General features: G+C 48.3%; 2 protein-coding genes across 2 annotated transcripts in view; one reads left to right on the plus strand and one right to left on the minus strand.

Moving 5' to 3' along the window:
• Positions 1–297: 297 nt before the first annotated feature.
• The window catches only part of Itgae (integrin subunit alpha E), a 59,044-nt gene continuing 43,845 nt past the window's right edge, over positions 298–15,496 (minus strand). The window contains exons 22-31 of the mRNA XM_041665713.1: positions 13,691–13,789; positions 12,800–12,879; positions 11,960–12,034; positions 10,801–10,864; positions 10,615–10,722; positions 6,589–6,645; positions 6,231–6,326; positions 3,894–3,989; positions 1,652–1,762; positions 298–716 (exon numbers count right to left, since the gene is read on the minus strand). Of these exons, the coding sequence (XP_041521647.1) occupies positions 624–716; positions 1,652–1,762; positions 3,894–3,989; positions 6,231–6,326; positions 6,589–6,645; positions 10,615–10,722; positions 10,801–10,864; positions 11,960–12,034; positions 12,800–12,879; positions 13,691–13,789 (879 nt within the window). The 3' untranslated portion in view covers positions 298–623. The remainder of the gene's footprint in view (positions 717–1,651; positions 1,763–3,893; positions 3,990–6,230; positions 6,327–6,588; positions 6,646–10,614; positions 10,723–10,800; positions 10,865–11,959; positions 12,035–12,799; positions 12,880–13,690; positions 13,790–15,496) is intronic.
• On the plus strand, positions 6,745–9,730 carry Haspin (histone H3 associated protein kinase). Its single transcript, XM_041665712.1, has one exon. The coding sequence runs from the start codon at positions 6,833–6,835 to the stop codon at positions 9,083–9,085; it is 2,253 nt and encodes a 750-aa protein (XP_041521646.1). The 5' UTR covers positions 6,745–6,832; the 3' UTR covers positions 9,086–9,730.

Genomic DNA, 15,496 nt, shown 5'->3' on the forward strand with positions numbered 1-15,496 from the left:
TATTTAAAGAGTACAGTAAGTTTGACAGATAAGGGCTCAGCTTGGTGGTACACGCCTTTAATCCCAGCACTCAAGAAGCAGAGCCAGGGGAATCTCTGAGTTCAAGACCAATCTACATACACATACATGTGCATATACATACAGATAAATAAACACATATACTTAAAAATAAAATAAATCTTTGTTTAAAAGAATATAAAAGAGTCAAGCTGGGATAAATGCTTTATCCCAGCATTTAGTTGGCAGAGGCAGGTGGATCTCAGTGAGTTCAAGGTCAGTCTGTTCTGTATAGTGAGTTCCAGGACAGCCAGGGCTATGTAGAGAGATCTTGCCTCAAACAAAACAACAACAACAAAAGAATATAATAATATTTTTAAATAGGAATAAAACTTTGGCCTATCAGTCATCGAAACACACGACAAAGTCTGGAAAATACATACACACTAGAGGCACTGCTGTAAAAGTAAATTTACTTAAGAGATAAACGTGTCCAAGCTTCCCTTTTGCACAATGCACAAACACTATGAGGACAATGTATGGCTGTGAACAACACTCTATGGTTTGTTCAATGTTCCTAGGTTGTCCTAAGGAGAGTTATGTGGCAGACCCTGGACGTCCAGGCTCTACTCTTCCTCCAGCAGACTGTCGGCCTTCAGCTGGGCCCTCCGTATACTCTCCAAGTTCAGCTGCTGATATTTCCTCTTGAAAAAGCCACACTGAAACAACAAGGAGGGAAGCCTCATGACGGACCTGAGGTGGCTACCTGCTTTAGAAACAGTCTTCAGACTGTCGCTAAACAGCTCCAGAGCTCCAGACTCCTGGCTTCTCTTTCCTCCCTCTGCCGTCCTCCAAGCTTTCTGGGCCCTCCCTGTACTTTCCTCAGTGCTGCCTGCGTGGTGCTCACTCCACAAGGAGAGCTGACCTCCCAGGGCCCTCTGACCTGCCACAACACTTAAACACCTTTAACTTAACTAACTGGGAGAGCTATGGAGTCAGTCGTGCCGGATGGATCTAATCCTCTTTCGGGGAGCATGCTGAGGACAGCCCACCATGCTAAAGACAAATATCGTACACAGTCTCCTACAGGAGCTCAGGATGGGGGGGGGGGATGACACTGAGGCTTGATGACTGGAAGCCAGCACAGAGCATCCAGGAGCCTGGTTAAGCCTTCTGAGGAGCTGTGTGAAGGGTGAGAGGGTGGGAACTGGCGTTCCTAGCATGGGCACTTGCAAGCGCCCCAACAGAGAGGCGCGAACCTATTTAGGGAATGGGTCAACTGGTCTGGGGAAAAGAAGCAAGACTTACAGGTGTGAGAGGCAGAGGCCAGGATGTAGAAGGCCTCAAACAACACTAAGAAAGTCTGGATTCTGGGGCAGGGAAAGATAAAGGACTTTAAAAAACTGATGACAATCAGTTCTGTCTTAGGAACATCCCTCTGTGCTCAAATACTTCAATTAGGCTTTTGTTTTTTCAGAGAGACACTGTCAGGCTCATCTGTCCAAACAGAACACATAGCTTCAAGAACAAAGAAAAGAGCCCACAAGGCCAGGGTAGGTGCACTAGGTCTGAGTTTAGCTGTCCTCAAATGTACTGAAACTAGTACCAGAGTGGCATGCCTTCTCCTTCTTACAAACAGCAGGAGTGGACTGACCTTGAACAGAATGGCTATGATCACAACCAAGAGCAGGAGGCCTCCAATACTGCTGCCAATGATGAGGGGCAAAGAGTGGAGCTCCTCGGCTTTCAGGAGGATGACAGTGATCTGGATAAAGAGACAGTCCGATAAGTCAGTAACTTACAAGGGAGGAAGAGAGTCCATGTTATTTTAAGGAGCAAGAGGTAAGGACTTGGTAACAACCTGCATATTGATCAAGACTGATGGGACGGCAAAAAGCTGAGCATCCCCTGACGCAGCATTTTTCATCGCCTCAAACCATCTTCTGATCACAGCGCTTTACAAGAAACTATTCTGGTCTCCGGTCTGGATGAGCTAGGTCATCGGGGGATGTGACCTTGTCCTAACGGTGGTCTGCCAGTCTGAGAACTCTCTCACAGCATCAAGATTCACAGCAGCTGTGTCCCTCTGCATCCTTGATCTCTATGGTCATAGTCTCCAAAGTGGTGACTTGTTTAAAGAGCTCTGAGTCCTCTTTAACTCAGATCTGACAGACGTTCTTAAACCTCACACAAACGCCTAGTCTCTGGTAATACATTCTCCTACAAGAAAGGTCTGGCAGGGGTTGCCCTGTTCTTCACCAGGCCGAGTGCAGCCCTCGGGGACACCGTAAGTGCAAAAGTAGGTCCATCCATGGCTCCGCAGGGCTCCTCTGTTAGGAATCATCCCCACGAGGTGTTTTCCTAAGCATCTCTTCAGCTCAGGAGTCTTCTTTCACCCTGACAAGCTGAAAGGCTCTACGGATCCGCTTCCTGACAGGAGCCTGCCCTTCCGGGTAGTGGCCAGTGCATGCTGCCAGGACACAGTTAAAGCCAGGGGTCATCATGACTCCCTGTTGGAAGACACAGAGTTCCCTTCAGGCCAGTGCATAGCCACCAAGGTCAGGCATGCTTTGTTGGGATTTCCGCACAGGGTAGGGAGTTACCCAACTCACCCTTGAGGCCTCTCCCAGCTAAGGATGGGCCCGGACCTGCTGAGCCACACTTAGCTACAAGTGAACTAAACTTGACAAGTTCTGACCTTGAGAGTAGGAAGGGAACAGAGCACCAGAGCCAGAGTGGGGACAGGAACAGAGCTGTGATCTTAACGGAAGAGTGGAAGGGAAGGGGAGACAGGACTCTGGAGCCTGGGCCGAGGAATGAAGGAGGACCCAAGATACCAGGGGCACAATAGGTGAGACTGGAGCAGAACAGCACCCCTACTTCTCAAAGCCTTTTTCCTTTGCTCCCTCTGAAATACACAGGCTCTCCCCAGAGTGGCCCATCACTACCCCAGCAGGGGATACGGGAGAAGCAGGACATAGGATGCTCCCCTGCTTGTGGCAAAGACAGACAGTGAGTGGGCAGTCCAGTGGCCATCCTGTCAACTGCCATTCTGGAGTCACGTGGTCAAAGCCAGTGAGGACAGACTGCCTCCTTTGTTGATGACTGGGAAGAGATTGAACCCACACTGATAGCTGAAGGAACCATTATTTTCAGTTGGTTCTTTTCTGTTAGGGTTAGATTCCAATGATATTACTGTGTGTGTGTGTGTGTGTGTGTGTGTGTGTGTGTGTGTGTGTGTGTTTTGTTGAGACAGGGTTTCTCTGTGGAGCCCTGGCTGGCTGTACCAGGACTCAGTAGACCAGGCTGGCCTCACACTCTACCTGCTTGCCTCCTGCTAAACACTGTAACAGACACTGTGAGCTCCTGCTCAGCACTGTAACAGACACTGTAAGCTCCAGCTCAGCACTGTAACAGACACCTCACGTGAGCTCCTGCTCAGCACTGTAACAGACACTGTGAGCTCCTGCTCAGCACTGTGACAGACACTGTGAGCTCCTGCTCAGCACTGTAACAGACACTGAGCCCCTGCTCAGCACTGTGACAGACACTGTGAGCTCCTGATCAGCACTGTGACAGACACTGTGAGCTCCTGCTCAGCACTGTGACAGACACTGTGAGCTCCTGCTCAGCACTGTGACAGACATGAATGTTACATACTAGGAAGACATTGTTAGGTACACAAAAATTTCTCATGTAAGAAATGTTTTAGCTATTTCCTAAGTTATTTTCAAAACCAGTTAATTTTTTAAGTACACACTATTGTTGATTCCTGTTTCACAGAAGCACAAAACAGAGGCAGAAGCTCAAGGTCACAAGAGCAGATGGCAGTGTAGCCAAGGTCAGAAATGACAGCAGTTTCCCCAGAAGACTAATTAGAAAACAGCAGGAGTTACCTTCGTTCTGTGGTTCTCTGCATTCAGCCCCTCATAGAGAGATTTGTTGAACGTTATTTCACCAAGGATCTGCAGTTCGGTTACATCTTTTAGTAACTATAAATTGGAGAAAGGTAGGGTGTGGAGGAACACACAACATTTTAGATATGAACTCATTGTTTTAGGAGAGTTTCAACCATCTTCCCTTCAAATATATTCCCTCTCCAGTATTCTGTTAGCCTCTGTAAAGGTCGCCGCCATCACATAGCTATCCAAGTCACAAGCCTATAGTCATTCCCCACCTTCTTTTCCCTTACGCTTGACATCGTGCCACAACCCCCATCCAACATCAGCTTTGGGCAGTTCATCTAAAACAGTCGGTCATCCATGTGTCCCTTGTCCTCCATTCCCACGTCCACCTCAGTTGCAATCACCCTGCTCTCATCTGAAACACTCAACAGTGTTAAACTTGACTGTTCCCTCTTTATCATAAGGCCTTTCTAGGAAAATAAAATTTGAGCAGTGTTAAGCAAATTAACAAGTGCAAAGTCTCAGTGGCCACAATGATATTAACAAGCTAAAAAACAGAAATAACAGACTATCTGGGTATAAGGGAGAGATATGTGAGAAAGGACAGACAGAGAGCAGATTCTTTGCTTGTCATGAAAGCAGAATGGATTTTAACCTAAATGTATCCAACTCCAAAGTCCACTGCTTCTGTTTGTTGGGAGTTTCTGATTTTTTGTGGGGTTTTTGTGTTTGTTTGTTTGTTTCGAGACAGAGTTTCTCTGTAGCTTTGGAGCCTAGCTCTTGTAGACTAGGCTGGTCTGGAATTCACAGAGATCCGCCTGCCTCTGCCTCCTGAGTGCCGGGATTAAAGCCGTGCACCAACACCGCCTGGCTTGATTTTTGTTTTTAAAGGAAGATAGCACAGTCTAATGCTAACTGAAGAATTATTTCATTTTTTTAAAATCATCTGTATATATGTGCACGTGTGGAGGTGAGTGCTGGTGTCCATGGAGACTAGGAGAGGGTATCAGATCCCCCCACAGCTGGAGTTATAAGTGGTGGTGAGCTGCCCAACTTGGGGGCCAGGAACCGAACCACATCTTCTGTAAGATCAGTACATGCTCTGATCCGTCTCTTCAGCTCTTTAAGAGGAGTGGGGTGAGGGGGAGAGGAGTGGGAGGAGGGGAAGGGAAATGGGAGGCGGGGAGGAGGCGGAAAGTTTTTTCAACAAAAAAAATAATAAATAATAATAATAAAAAACAAGATGAATCAGAGTGGAGATGGAGGAAGGGCGGATATAGGAGCAGGGAAGAAGATATCTACATTAAGGGAGCCATTTTAGAGTTGGCAAGAGACTTGGCTCTAGAGGGGATCCCAGGTGTCCACGGGGATGTCCCCAGGGAGGTCCTTGGGCAGCAGAGTAGAGGGTGTCTGAACTGGCCTTGCCCCAGTATCACACTGATGATTATCTCGAATATCACCATAGAATCTTCATCTGGCTACAGATGGAGATAGAGACAGAGACCCTCATCAGAGCAATGGACTGAGCTCCCAAGGTCCAGCTGAAGAACAGAAGGAAGGAGAAGATCAGTAAGGAAGTCTGGACTGCAAGGGGTTGGTCCACCCACTGAGGCAGTATGCCTGTTCTAATGGGAGCTCACCAAATCCAGCTGGACCAGGACAGAATGAGCATGCGATCAAACCGGACTCTCTGAATGTGGCTGACAGTGGGGGCTGACTGAGAAGCTATTGATAAAGGCACTGGGACTTGTTTCTACAGCCGGTACTGGCTTTTTGGGACCCTAGTCTATTTGGATGCAAAGCTTCCTAGGCCTGGATGTAGGGGGGAGGGGCTTGGACTTCCCACAGGGCAGGGTTCCCTGCCCTCTCTTAAGGAGGGAGGGGGAGAGAGGAGGATGAGTGGAGGAGCAAGAGGGGAATGGGAGGAGGGGAGGAAGTGTAAATTTTTGAATGGAAAAATAAATAAATAAATAAATAAGAATTATTTTTGTATAGGTTAGGGGGAAAGCCAAGACAAAGAGAGCTTGCCCAAGGTTTATGCAACAGGCCCCACTTGAATGACAACCACATGAGTAGAGACAGAGAAGGTGGGATGGCAGGCTTTGCTGCTAGGATACACACGGGGAAGTAGCAAAGAGGAATTACGGGTAATTCTTACATGTCAGTGTGGAAAAGTTTTAAGATACCTACTACGTACTTGTTAAGAGCAGGTTGGGACAGAAGGTCAAACAAGCGATCTACTCTGGTGACACATTCCAGATGCTATTATTCCTTCTAGAGGAGAGGCCCTAGAGCTGGATGACCCAATCTGCAGAATTTTAGTGGTACCTGCTTAGTGTGGCCCAGGGAGATCTCCGCAGCCACAGTGACATTTTCTTTATTCGATGTGACAGCACAGATCACTGAATGCCACTCTTCTACATGCTGCAAAAGCAAAAAAGTGAGTTTGCTTACTCCCTTCTTGGGATATCTAGGATAGAGCATCTAAGGTCCCAGAGCAGACGTTGTGAGCAGTTTGAGCAAACCCCTTCGCCCAAGCAAAGAGTCAGTCACTCTGGCAAGCAAGACCAGTGAGGCTGAGAGTCACAGAAAGAGCTTTGCAGAAGCTGCGACCTGACCTCTGCGGTCACCCTTTTAGGGGGCTCTCCACATCCCTCTCTCGGGCTCTCGAGGAGACCTCGCTCACCTGAACAGGATCGCTTCCACACGCGCTCTCTCGACTCTGCGTGCACTCAGTGTGGGCCTGAAACGAGATCCTTGCCTGAGCCGCCCAGAGTGCTCTAGGTCGCGCTAGGCATCTGCCCCCTGGCGGCTTCGGGAAGTCCGGCGAGCTGCGCAGCTGAGAGCCGGCGCTAGGACCCAGCGGGCCGGCGGGCGCGCTCGCGGAGTCTCGCGGTGTTTCAGTTTGAACGTTCGGGCGGGCACCCGCCATGGCAGCGTCTCTCCCGGCACCCGGGACCCGTTTCTTCCGAACGTACGCGGCGAGGGGCGTCCGGAGGTCGCAACGGCAGCCTAGCCGGCAGGCCGTGCCATGGGTCCAGCCGCCGGATCCGAAGCGCGCCTTCAGCAGCAGCAGCTTCAGTGGCAATGACCAGTCGTCTGCCACTTCTGACGACCCTGACGACCCTGACGACCCCGATTTCCCTGGCAGCCCCGTGAGGCCGCGGCGCCGGCGTCCTCTGAGACGCATCTCCCGGGACCAGAAGAGCTTGACAGCCACCCAGAGGCTGCGACCTCGGCCCCCGCAGAAGTACAGCACCCCGCGCGGCCTTCTGCGACCGCCACTCTTCCCTAACTGCAACTTGGGCTGTCTCAGCCCGGACCTCAGCGTGTGGAGCCAGTCCAAGGGCAGCAACGACCTGGGCACCAGCGCCTCCCTGTTCAGCTCTCCGGCCTCCCCCGGAGCCCCCGACTCTCCGGATGCAGCCTCTGCAGTCCCCAATGGCTTCCTCTTGCCGGAAGCCTCCCTGGAGGAGGCATCGCTGCCCTACCCCCAGGAAGCAGCAACAGATGGAGGCAGGTTCAACACGACGGCCCACCAAGCCGAAGCCGGCTTCGGGTCAGCTCTCTTAAGCCTTGTGGACTCTGGGACCACAGAAGATAACGAGTTTGGAACAGGTGGAAATAATGCGGAGGAGTCGTGTCGTGAGACACAGCAGGTGGGAAACAGACTAAAGGGCTCGGGTCTGGCAAGAGAGACAAGGGCCACAAGTCAAAAGGTTGTGTCTCAAGGAGCCGACCAGATGGATTGTGGAAAGGCCAGTAATTGCAAAGACCTTTGTGTACCAGGGCAAATCTGCAGGCCTAAGAGAACTGAATCACTCCAGAAGAGGAAACAGCAAGAAGCGATGGGAACCTCGGCTCTTTACGAATCTAAGCAGAGAAGGAAAGATTCAGCCCCTTCCCTGGGCTTGAATAACATCAGTGAGACCTGTTCTTGGACCAAAACCAGAGCCTCCTTCAGCTTCCACAAGAAGAAAATCGTAGCTAATGTGTCAGAGGTATGCAGCAGCAGTCTTGCCTGTTCTCCCTCTAGGTCCCTCCTGTCTGAATGTCCAGCCCCTCTGACCATGAACAGAACTGTCTCCTCCTGCCACTCCTCTTCTATGTATTTGCTAAGCCCCTTAAAGACCCTGCATGTCACAGACAAAAAGTCATCTTATGCTGAAAAGGTTTACGGGGAATGTAATCAGGAAGGGCCTATCCCCTTTAATGACTGCCTTTCCACCGAAAAACTGGAACACTGTGAGAAGATTGGGGAAGGAGTGTTCGGGGAAGTGTTTCAAATAATTACTGATCAAACACCTGTCGCCCTAAAAGTCATTGCTATCGAAGGACCAGATTTAGTCAATGGGTCCCACCAAAAAACCTTTGAGGAGATCCTACCCGAGATCATCATCTCCAAAGAGCTGAGCCTCTTGTCTGATGAGGTGTACAACCGCACAGAAGGCTTTATTGGGCTGAACTCAGTACACTGTGTCCAAGGGCCTTACCCTCCCTTGCTGCTCAAAGCCTGGGACAACTATAACTCAACCAAAAAATCTGCAAATGACCGGCCTGACTTTTTCCAGGAAGACCAGCTCTTTATTATACTGGAATTTGAGTTTGGTGGGGTTGACTTGGAGCAAATGCAAACAAAGCTGTCCTCCCTGTCGACTGCGAAGAGCATTCTACACCAGGTCACTGCCTCCCTCGCAGTGGCAGAGGCATCGCTGCACTTTGAGCACCGGGACTTACACTGGGGGAATGTGCTCCTAAAGAAAACCAACCTCAGAGAGCTCCGCTACACCCTCAATGGCAAGACAAGCACCATCCCCACCCACGGGCTACAAGTTAACATCATTGACTACACCCTGTCCCGCCTGGAGCGGGATGGCATTGTGGTTTTCTGTGATATCTCCTCCGAAGAGGACCTCTTTACAGGTGAGGGTGACTACCAGTTTGAGATCTACAGGCTCATGAGGAAGGAGAATAGAAACTGCTGGGGTGAGTATCACCCTTACAATAATGTACTGTGGCTACATTACCTCACAGACAAGATTCTGAATCATATGCGCTTTAAGACTAAATGTCAGACCACGGCTATGAAGCAAGTTAAGAAAAAACTGCAGCATTTCTACAGAACTGTCCTGAGTTTCAGCTCTGCCACTGACCTGCTCTGCCAACACAGTCTGTTCCAGTAAGCCAGTACTTAGTGCTCACACTGAGTCCACCTCCAACGCCTCTGAAACTGTTTTTAATCTCTGCCACCACTGGAGCAGGATGGAGGTAAAAGCCCATCTTTATGAGTTCCCTGTCAGCTTTTTAAAAGAGAATCTTGTTTTTAAAGGTAACCAAAATGTTTATCGACATGATTAAACTTGCTTTTAACAAATGTTCTTAAAAATAAACTCCATAGAGGACAAGTACATACATCTTATACGTCCTCTTTCTGTCAGCAAAGTCAGCAAACCTGACACCCTATGTAGGATGAGCAAAAACAAGTCAGAAAAGCCCAGCTCTCAGCTGTGGTCCTTCCTGCTCCTGATGCTGTTGTCAAGGCTGGTGCAGGAACCAGACCTCAGATGAATTATTTACTGAATGCAAAAAAGATGTTGCAGAACAGAGCAAAAAAAGAAACTAGAGGGTCAAAACAGACGGTGTACACCAGCATAGGGGAAGTGTGGGAAATGTTTGTCAGATTCATTCTCCAATCACACAGAAACAGAAGCACAATTTATAGATTCTCAAAAGGGAAATAAATGGCTCTATGGTATTGATGTTTGAATTTTTGCTTATTTTCATCAAAGAAAGGGAAATAGATGGCTTTAAGATCTAATAATTCATTTTCCTCCTGACTTACTCCTATACTTCCTCATAATTCAGTAGTCTTATCTTTTACTCCTAAAGTTCATGTTGGTTTGTTTGGGTTTTGTTTTTAAGGTTTTAAATGCATATTGGTTTGTGTGCAGGTACGGGTTGAGAGGCAAGTAGGGTTGAGGGACAAGTAGAAATCAGAGGACAGCTTCAGGTACCATCCTCAGGAATGCCAGCCACCTTTGTGACAATCGTTCATGGGCCTGGAGTTCATCAATTCAGCTAGATTTCGGGGCTAGTGAGTCTCAGGGATCCTTCACTTTCCTTGCAGTGAGATTACAAGCACATACCACCACCAGCAGCATTTTTACATGGATTGTGAGAATCAAATCTCGTGCTTATTAGGCAAATGCTTTACTGAGTTATTCCCCCAGCCCCTGTTTTGTTTCTGTAGTCCTAATGTTTGAGTCTAGGACCTTGTGCAGGATAGCAAGCAGCCTTGCACTCAGCGGCATCCCCAGCCCTCTTTATGACAAGATCTCACTAAGTTGCTCAGAGTAGTCTTGAACTTAAACCATAGCCAAGCTGGCTTAAATTTATGATTCCTTGCCTCATTCTCACAGATAGCTACGATTATAAGCCTGTGCTGCCAGGCCTAGTTAAAGCTCTAGTTTTCATACCTTTGAGACTCTGTAGTCTCTGGAAAGAGATGGATCATGATAAAGAATCCTTGAAAAACAAGAAAAGCAAAAAAGCTGGGCAGTGGTGATGCACACCTAGGAGGCAAAGGCAGGCAGATCTCAGTGAGTTCGAAGCCAGCCTGGTGTACAGAGCGAGTTCCAGGACAGCTAAGACTACACAGAGAAACCCTGTTGTCTTGGGGAGAAAAAAAGAATCCCATTTCCCATTTAAATACCTGAGTCTTTGTTAGATTCTTCACTCTTACAATCCGGAAACCTTGTAATTTGATGGGGACACAAATTTGCAACTGGAATACAGCTCCAAAGAGATTTTCCCCATTTATCTGCCAAATAAAATGAGCAACAGGTCAATGCTCAGTGACTTTCCCAGCCTTAGGTGGACATAAGCACTATGTACTTACGTTAAAGAGGAATTCTTTGTGCTCAGAAGAGCTCTGGCTTGTGTCCATGTACATCACTGACGGTCTGCAATGAGAGGACATGCATGAGAACTTAAACTCCTTCCTGGTTCCAACTGGAAACACTAGGACAGATAGCACCAGGTCCTTAAGAGGACTCAAGGCTGAAGGTCAAATGTTAAGTGCTTTGTAAGGCAGTTGGGACAAAAGAATATTTGCAAGCTGTACAGTTGGACTCTGCTGAGTAGCCTCCTTTCCTTTCTCTAACTTATGTGTTCACGTGTGGCAGTGCACTTGCTGTGGGTGCACATTGCAGGCCAGGTCAACAGCAAGTCCCCTACACTCTACAGTTCAGTTCTTGACAGTATCTCACTGAACCTGGGAGCTTGCTATTTCTGCTAGACTGGCTGGCTGGTGAGCTGGAAGGATGCCTCTCTTACCCCACCCACCCCAGCACTGACTTACACACCTGACTTTTACATGGGTGCCAAGAACCTGAACTTGGGTCCTGATGCTTACACAGGGAGAACTTTTCTCACCGAGCCATCTCCCCAGCCCTTCTCCAGCCCCACAGTCCCTCCTTTTCCATCGCATCACAACAGTTTCCTTTTGTAGCAGGACCAGTTGGCACTGTGCTTTTGACAACCATTTTGGTGTTTTAAAAACCCAACATGACACATGCGAGTGGTGGAGTAAAGAAGCCCAAACTGCGTGTCCATGGGTAGAAAAGTAAAAGTTTATTCCAAACTGCCAAGGCTGTCTCTAGCATGGCCTTCATAATGGTGATAGGCACCACAGGTGTTTTTAATCAGAGAGCCAGCTATCCCTTTTGCCAGTGGTAAGGGAAATGACTCCTTCTGACAGTATGGAAACAGTTTAACAAGTCCTGAGGAATGCTAGCTTTTATCTAACCACCAGAAATCCTATAGTCTAGGTTGAGCTGGGACTCAATTTTGGACAAGTCAGTGAGCCTGCCCTTTTTGTATGTAGGAGGCTACCCTTGAACCTGCCAGTATCCTAGAGAGGCTGGGCACTAAGCAGCCTCCTCTCAGAGAAGGACAAGGCCCACATCCACCCTACTGCGCACTTCTGTCAACATGAGAGACTCTCCAATGCTGTCCTCATTGCATGACCATCACACAGACCCCTTGCGAGTACTTACCTGGAAAGAACTGCAATGAAGGCATGCCTGAATTGAAGGCTGTGGGTCTCTCTGGCCAAAGACTTCTCATCGGAACTGGGAATAAAAGTGTCAGTTGACCATACAACTGCTTTGTTATCTTGACTTCCTAACAAACATGTCCAAGAGAATCTCTTAGATTTCGCACTGAGGGAAATGTTGGTTTTAGAAGGATTTCTCAGCTTCCATACTTGACATTTTGAGCCAAAGGATGACCTGTTCCGGACTTGTCCTCCACACTGAATAATAGTTACTAACATCTGTCAATAGAAGCCAGTATCACCTCCTAACTCATGGCAATCAGAATTAGTTCTAGAATGCTGAGCATGGTGGCCCACACCTGTTATCCCAGCACTCAGGAAGCAGAGGCAGAAGCAGGCAGATCTCTTGAGCTCAAGGCCAGCCTGGTCTACAGAGCAGGCACCAGAACAGCCAGGGCTACAGAGAAATCCTATCTTGCAAAAACAAAACAAAAATCTTCAGACATTGCTTCAGGAGTAGAATCGCCCTTGTTTGATCGCTCCCAGCACCGTACCCTGTTCTGCCTTAGAACACGGAGGCCTGCAGAGTTCTGCCAGAGTTGAGAAGGCCAGAACTAGGACTCAGGTTCAAAGCCCAGCCCACCAGAATATACCTTAGTGTTCCTTTGTGTGAATTCGAACATCTGAAGTATCTTTGATGAGAGGAAACTTCTTCGGGTTCTGTGAGATACCCCCTTTCTCCCAGAACAGTGAGAGAACCAGAGAGAACCAGAGCACTGAAGAACACAACATTTTCCCCCCAAGGCCAGATCCTAAATCTGCTAACACAGCCACTACTTACTTAGAGATGGTCACAGTGACATCTGCTGTTCTGTTTGGAAAGATACTCTCCTCTAGCTGCCAAATCACTGAGACATTTGCCTGTTTTAAAGGAGGAAATAAGACCTAAGTAAATGGGGGAACTAGTCACTTTCAAAGTGGCTGTGTGATTTGAATAAGAATGGCCTCCATAGGCTCAAATACTTGACTGCCAGGGAGTGGAAGTCTGACGGGTGGGAAGGATTAGAAGGTACGTTTTTGTTGGAGGAAATATGTCTTTAGGGAGGTAGGGGGAGCTTTTTGAGTTTTCAAAAGCCAAACCAGGCCAGTCTGCCCAGGATCAGGATGTAGCTCTTGGCTACTTCTCCAGCACCCTGCCTGCCTGCCACCATGATGAAAATGTACTAAGCTTCTGAAGCTGTAAGCGCCCAATTAAATGCTTCCTTTTCTAAGAGTTGCCTCGGTCACATGGTCTCGTCACAGCACTAGCACAGTGACTAAAGCAGCACTAGGAGACCCAGTTTACATTCCTCGTGGGTTTCTGTTGGTTTTGTAACACAACCACTATTTCCTACAAGCTCACTCTGCAAATACCGAATGGGCCAAACAGATGGTGTTACTCTCCTTCAAGTAAAGGAAACTACAACCGACTTCCTGCACAGTCCAAAGATAATTTGGTTGGATGTTCCTTCCATACTACTCCCGCTTCTCTCAGCTTTCCTCGGAGAAGCCAACACTGGCCATGCTATACATCAGAAAACCATTTCCTACACCCCCACCGGTCTCCATTTCAGGGCAGGCTTAGCAGTTGAGAACGCAGCAAAGGGAAGCATGGTGACCACAGCTGGAAGATGCAGCTGCGGTTGGGAGCTCAAGGGTAGTGAGAAGAGCCACCTAATCACAACAGACTCACAGATGAGCGCTTGAGTATGGGGTGACCAATCTTGCAGTTCACGACCAGGACTGAAGCAACTGGCTTGGGTTCATCACACTGAATGTCTGGAGAGAGCGGCTGTTAAAACAGAAGATGTCTTGGTTTTGGTTTTAATTTTTATTTATTTATTTTATGGGTAGGTATGTTTTGCCTGCATGTATGCTTTGCAAGAATGTGCGTGCCTGGTACCCTCAGAGGTCAGAAGAGGGCATCAGATTGAATGTTTGGCTGGGGGCTTCACCCCAGCTCCTGGCATCCATGTTGGAATGTTGGGTGGAAAGCTCTATTTCATGCACCTGGGAGTTGCCTCAGTCCAGATCCCACCTCTGAGAAAGTCCTCCAAACGGTGACCCTTCCCCAGGGAGGGTCAAGACCACTCCCACAGGCTATTTAAACTGCCCCCCCCCCATGAACACGTGGATCTTCCCGTTCTCCTTTCCCCTCTCCGTGTTTTTCCTGGGCCCGCCCCGGAGTGCTGGCATCCATTAAACCTGGGTTTCTTTTAATTCAGTTTGATTTGGTCTGATTGGTTTATTGTGTCGGCAGAGAAGTTTTTCAGCAAGAAAAACCTTAACAGTGAGCTGTCATGTAGCTTCTGAGACTCAAACCCAGGTCCTCTGGAAAAGCAGCTGGTGCTTCTAACTGAGCCATCTCTCCAGGAAATGGAGCGGTTTCTTCACACAAATGCAACAACCATTTGCTGATTTGCCTACTTGTCAGACTTGGTCCCTGGTCTGCTCACAACTGAGGGTCGAATTTAAATCCAAAGCCTAAGGGTAGTGTTCTGTGAGTGAGGCACAGTAGCAGTGGGGACCAGTTCCAATAGACAGGATTGCATAAAGTCCTCACAGAGAGGAAGACACTGGAACTGGGCTGTGGACCAGTGCAGGTGTCACACTGAGATGGAGGCTCAAACACTGCTATGTGGCCTTCTAGCTAAGGCTCCTCATCTAGATTTCCAAATACAGCTGCTCTCCCCAAGAGGGCCCATCGCTGCTTCTATCATCACCCGTCCCATCCTACATATACAGAAAATAATGTTAACTTTTCACAATAAATGCTAACTAAGGCCAAGCAAATTGAGGCCCCACCCCACCCCCTGGGAAAACCTATAGTCCCAACAGAGTCAAGTTTTTTTGTTCTGTTTTTTGTTTGTTTTTTTGAAATAGGGTATCTCTGTGTAGCAGTTCTGGCTGTCCTGGAACTCGCTCTGTAGACCAGGCTGACCTCGAGCTCACTGAAATCCACCTGCCTCTGCCTCCCAAGTGCTGGGATTAAAGGCATGTGCCACCACCGCCCAGCTCCAGACTCAAGTTTTACTGACTCACTAGAATGAGTATCTTCTCTCAACAAAGGAAAATTCTAAGTTGTCAGAGGGTTGGAGTAGGTGGGGTTAAGGAAGAAGGCAGATGAAGCAGTCCAGAGAGCTGCATTGCAGGGCAGAGGAAAGGGGCAGGTGATGCCCAGGGACAGCAGGCTCCCAGCTGGGTTAGCATACACTACAAGAGGAAAGCAGTGTCCAGAAACACTGTCTCTGCAGCTCTGTACCTTAGATAGACACTGAATCTACCTCTCTCTGTCGGGTGACGTAGATTCCCCAGACAAGAGCGGGGTGGTTTCCTAGTTCCCAAAAGAACTTCAAACAGCAGTTCCTGACCATCTTTGAATTAAGAGAACAGAACATTTCAGTGTCGTGACTTGGCAGTCACATGCTTGCAAGCCCATCTTTGCAGCTGGCCTTGTGTCTGGTGAATAGTTGGGTAGAATTTTTCATTTCTTCGATTC

The sequence above is a fragment of the Microtus oregoni genome, unplaced genomic scaffold (genome assembly GCF_018167655.1).
Source record: "Microtus oregoni isolate MIOR12 unplaced genomic scaffold, Mior012 000015F_ref0000493, whole genome shotgun sequence".
Classification (NCBI taxonomy): domain Eukaryota; kingdom Metazoa; phylum Chordata; class Mammalia; order Rodentia; family Cricetidae; genus Microtus; species Microtus oregoni.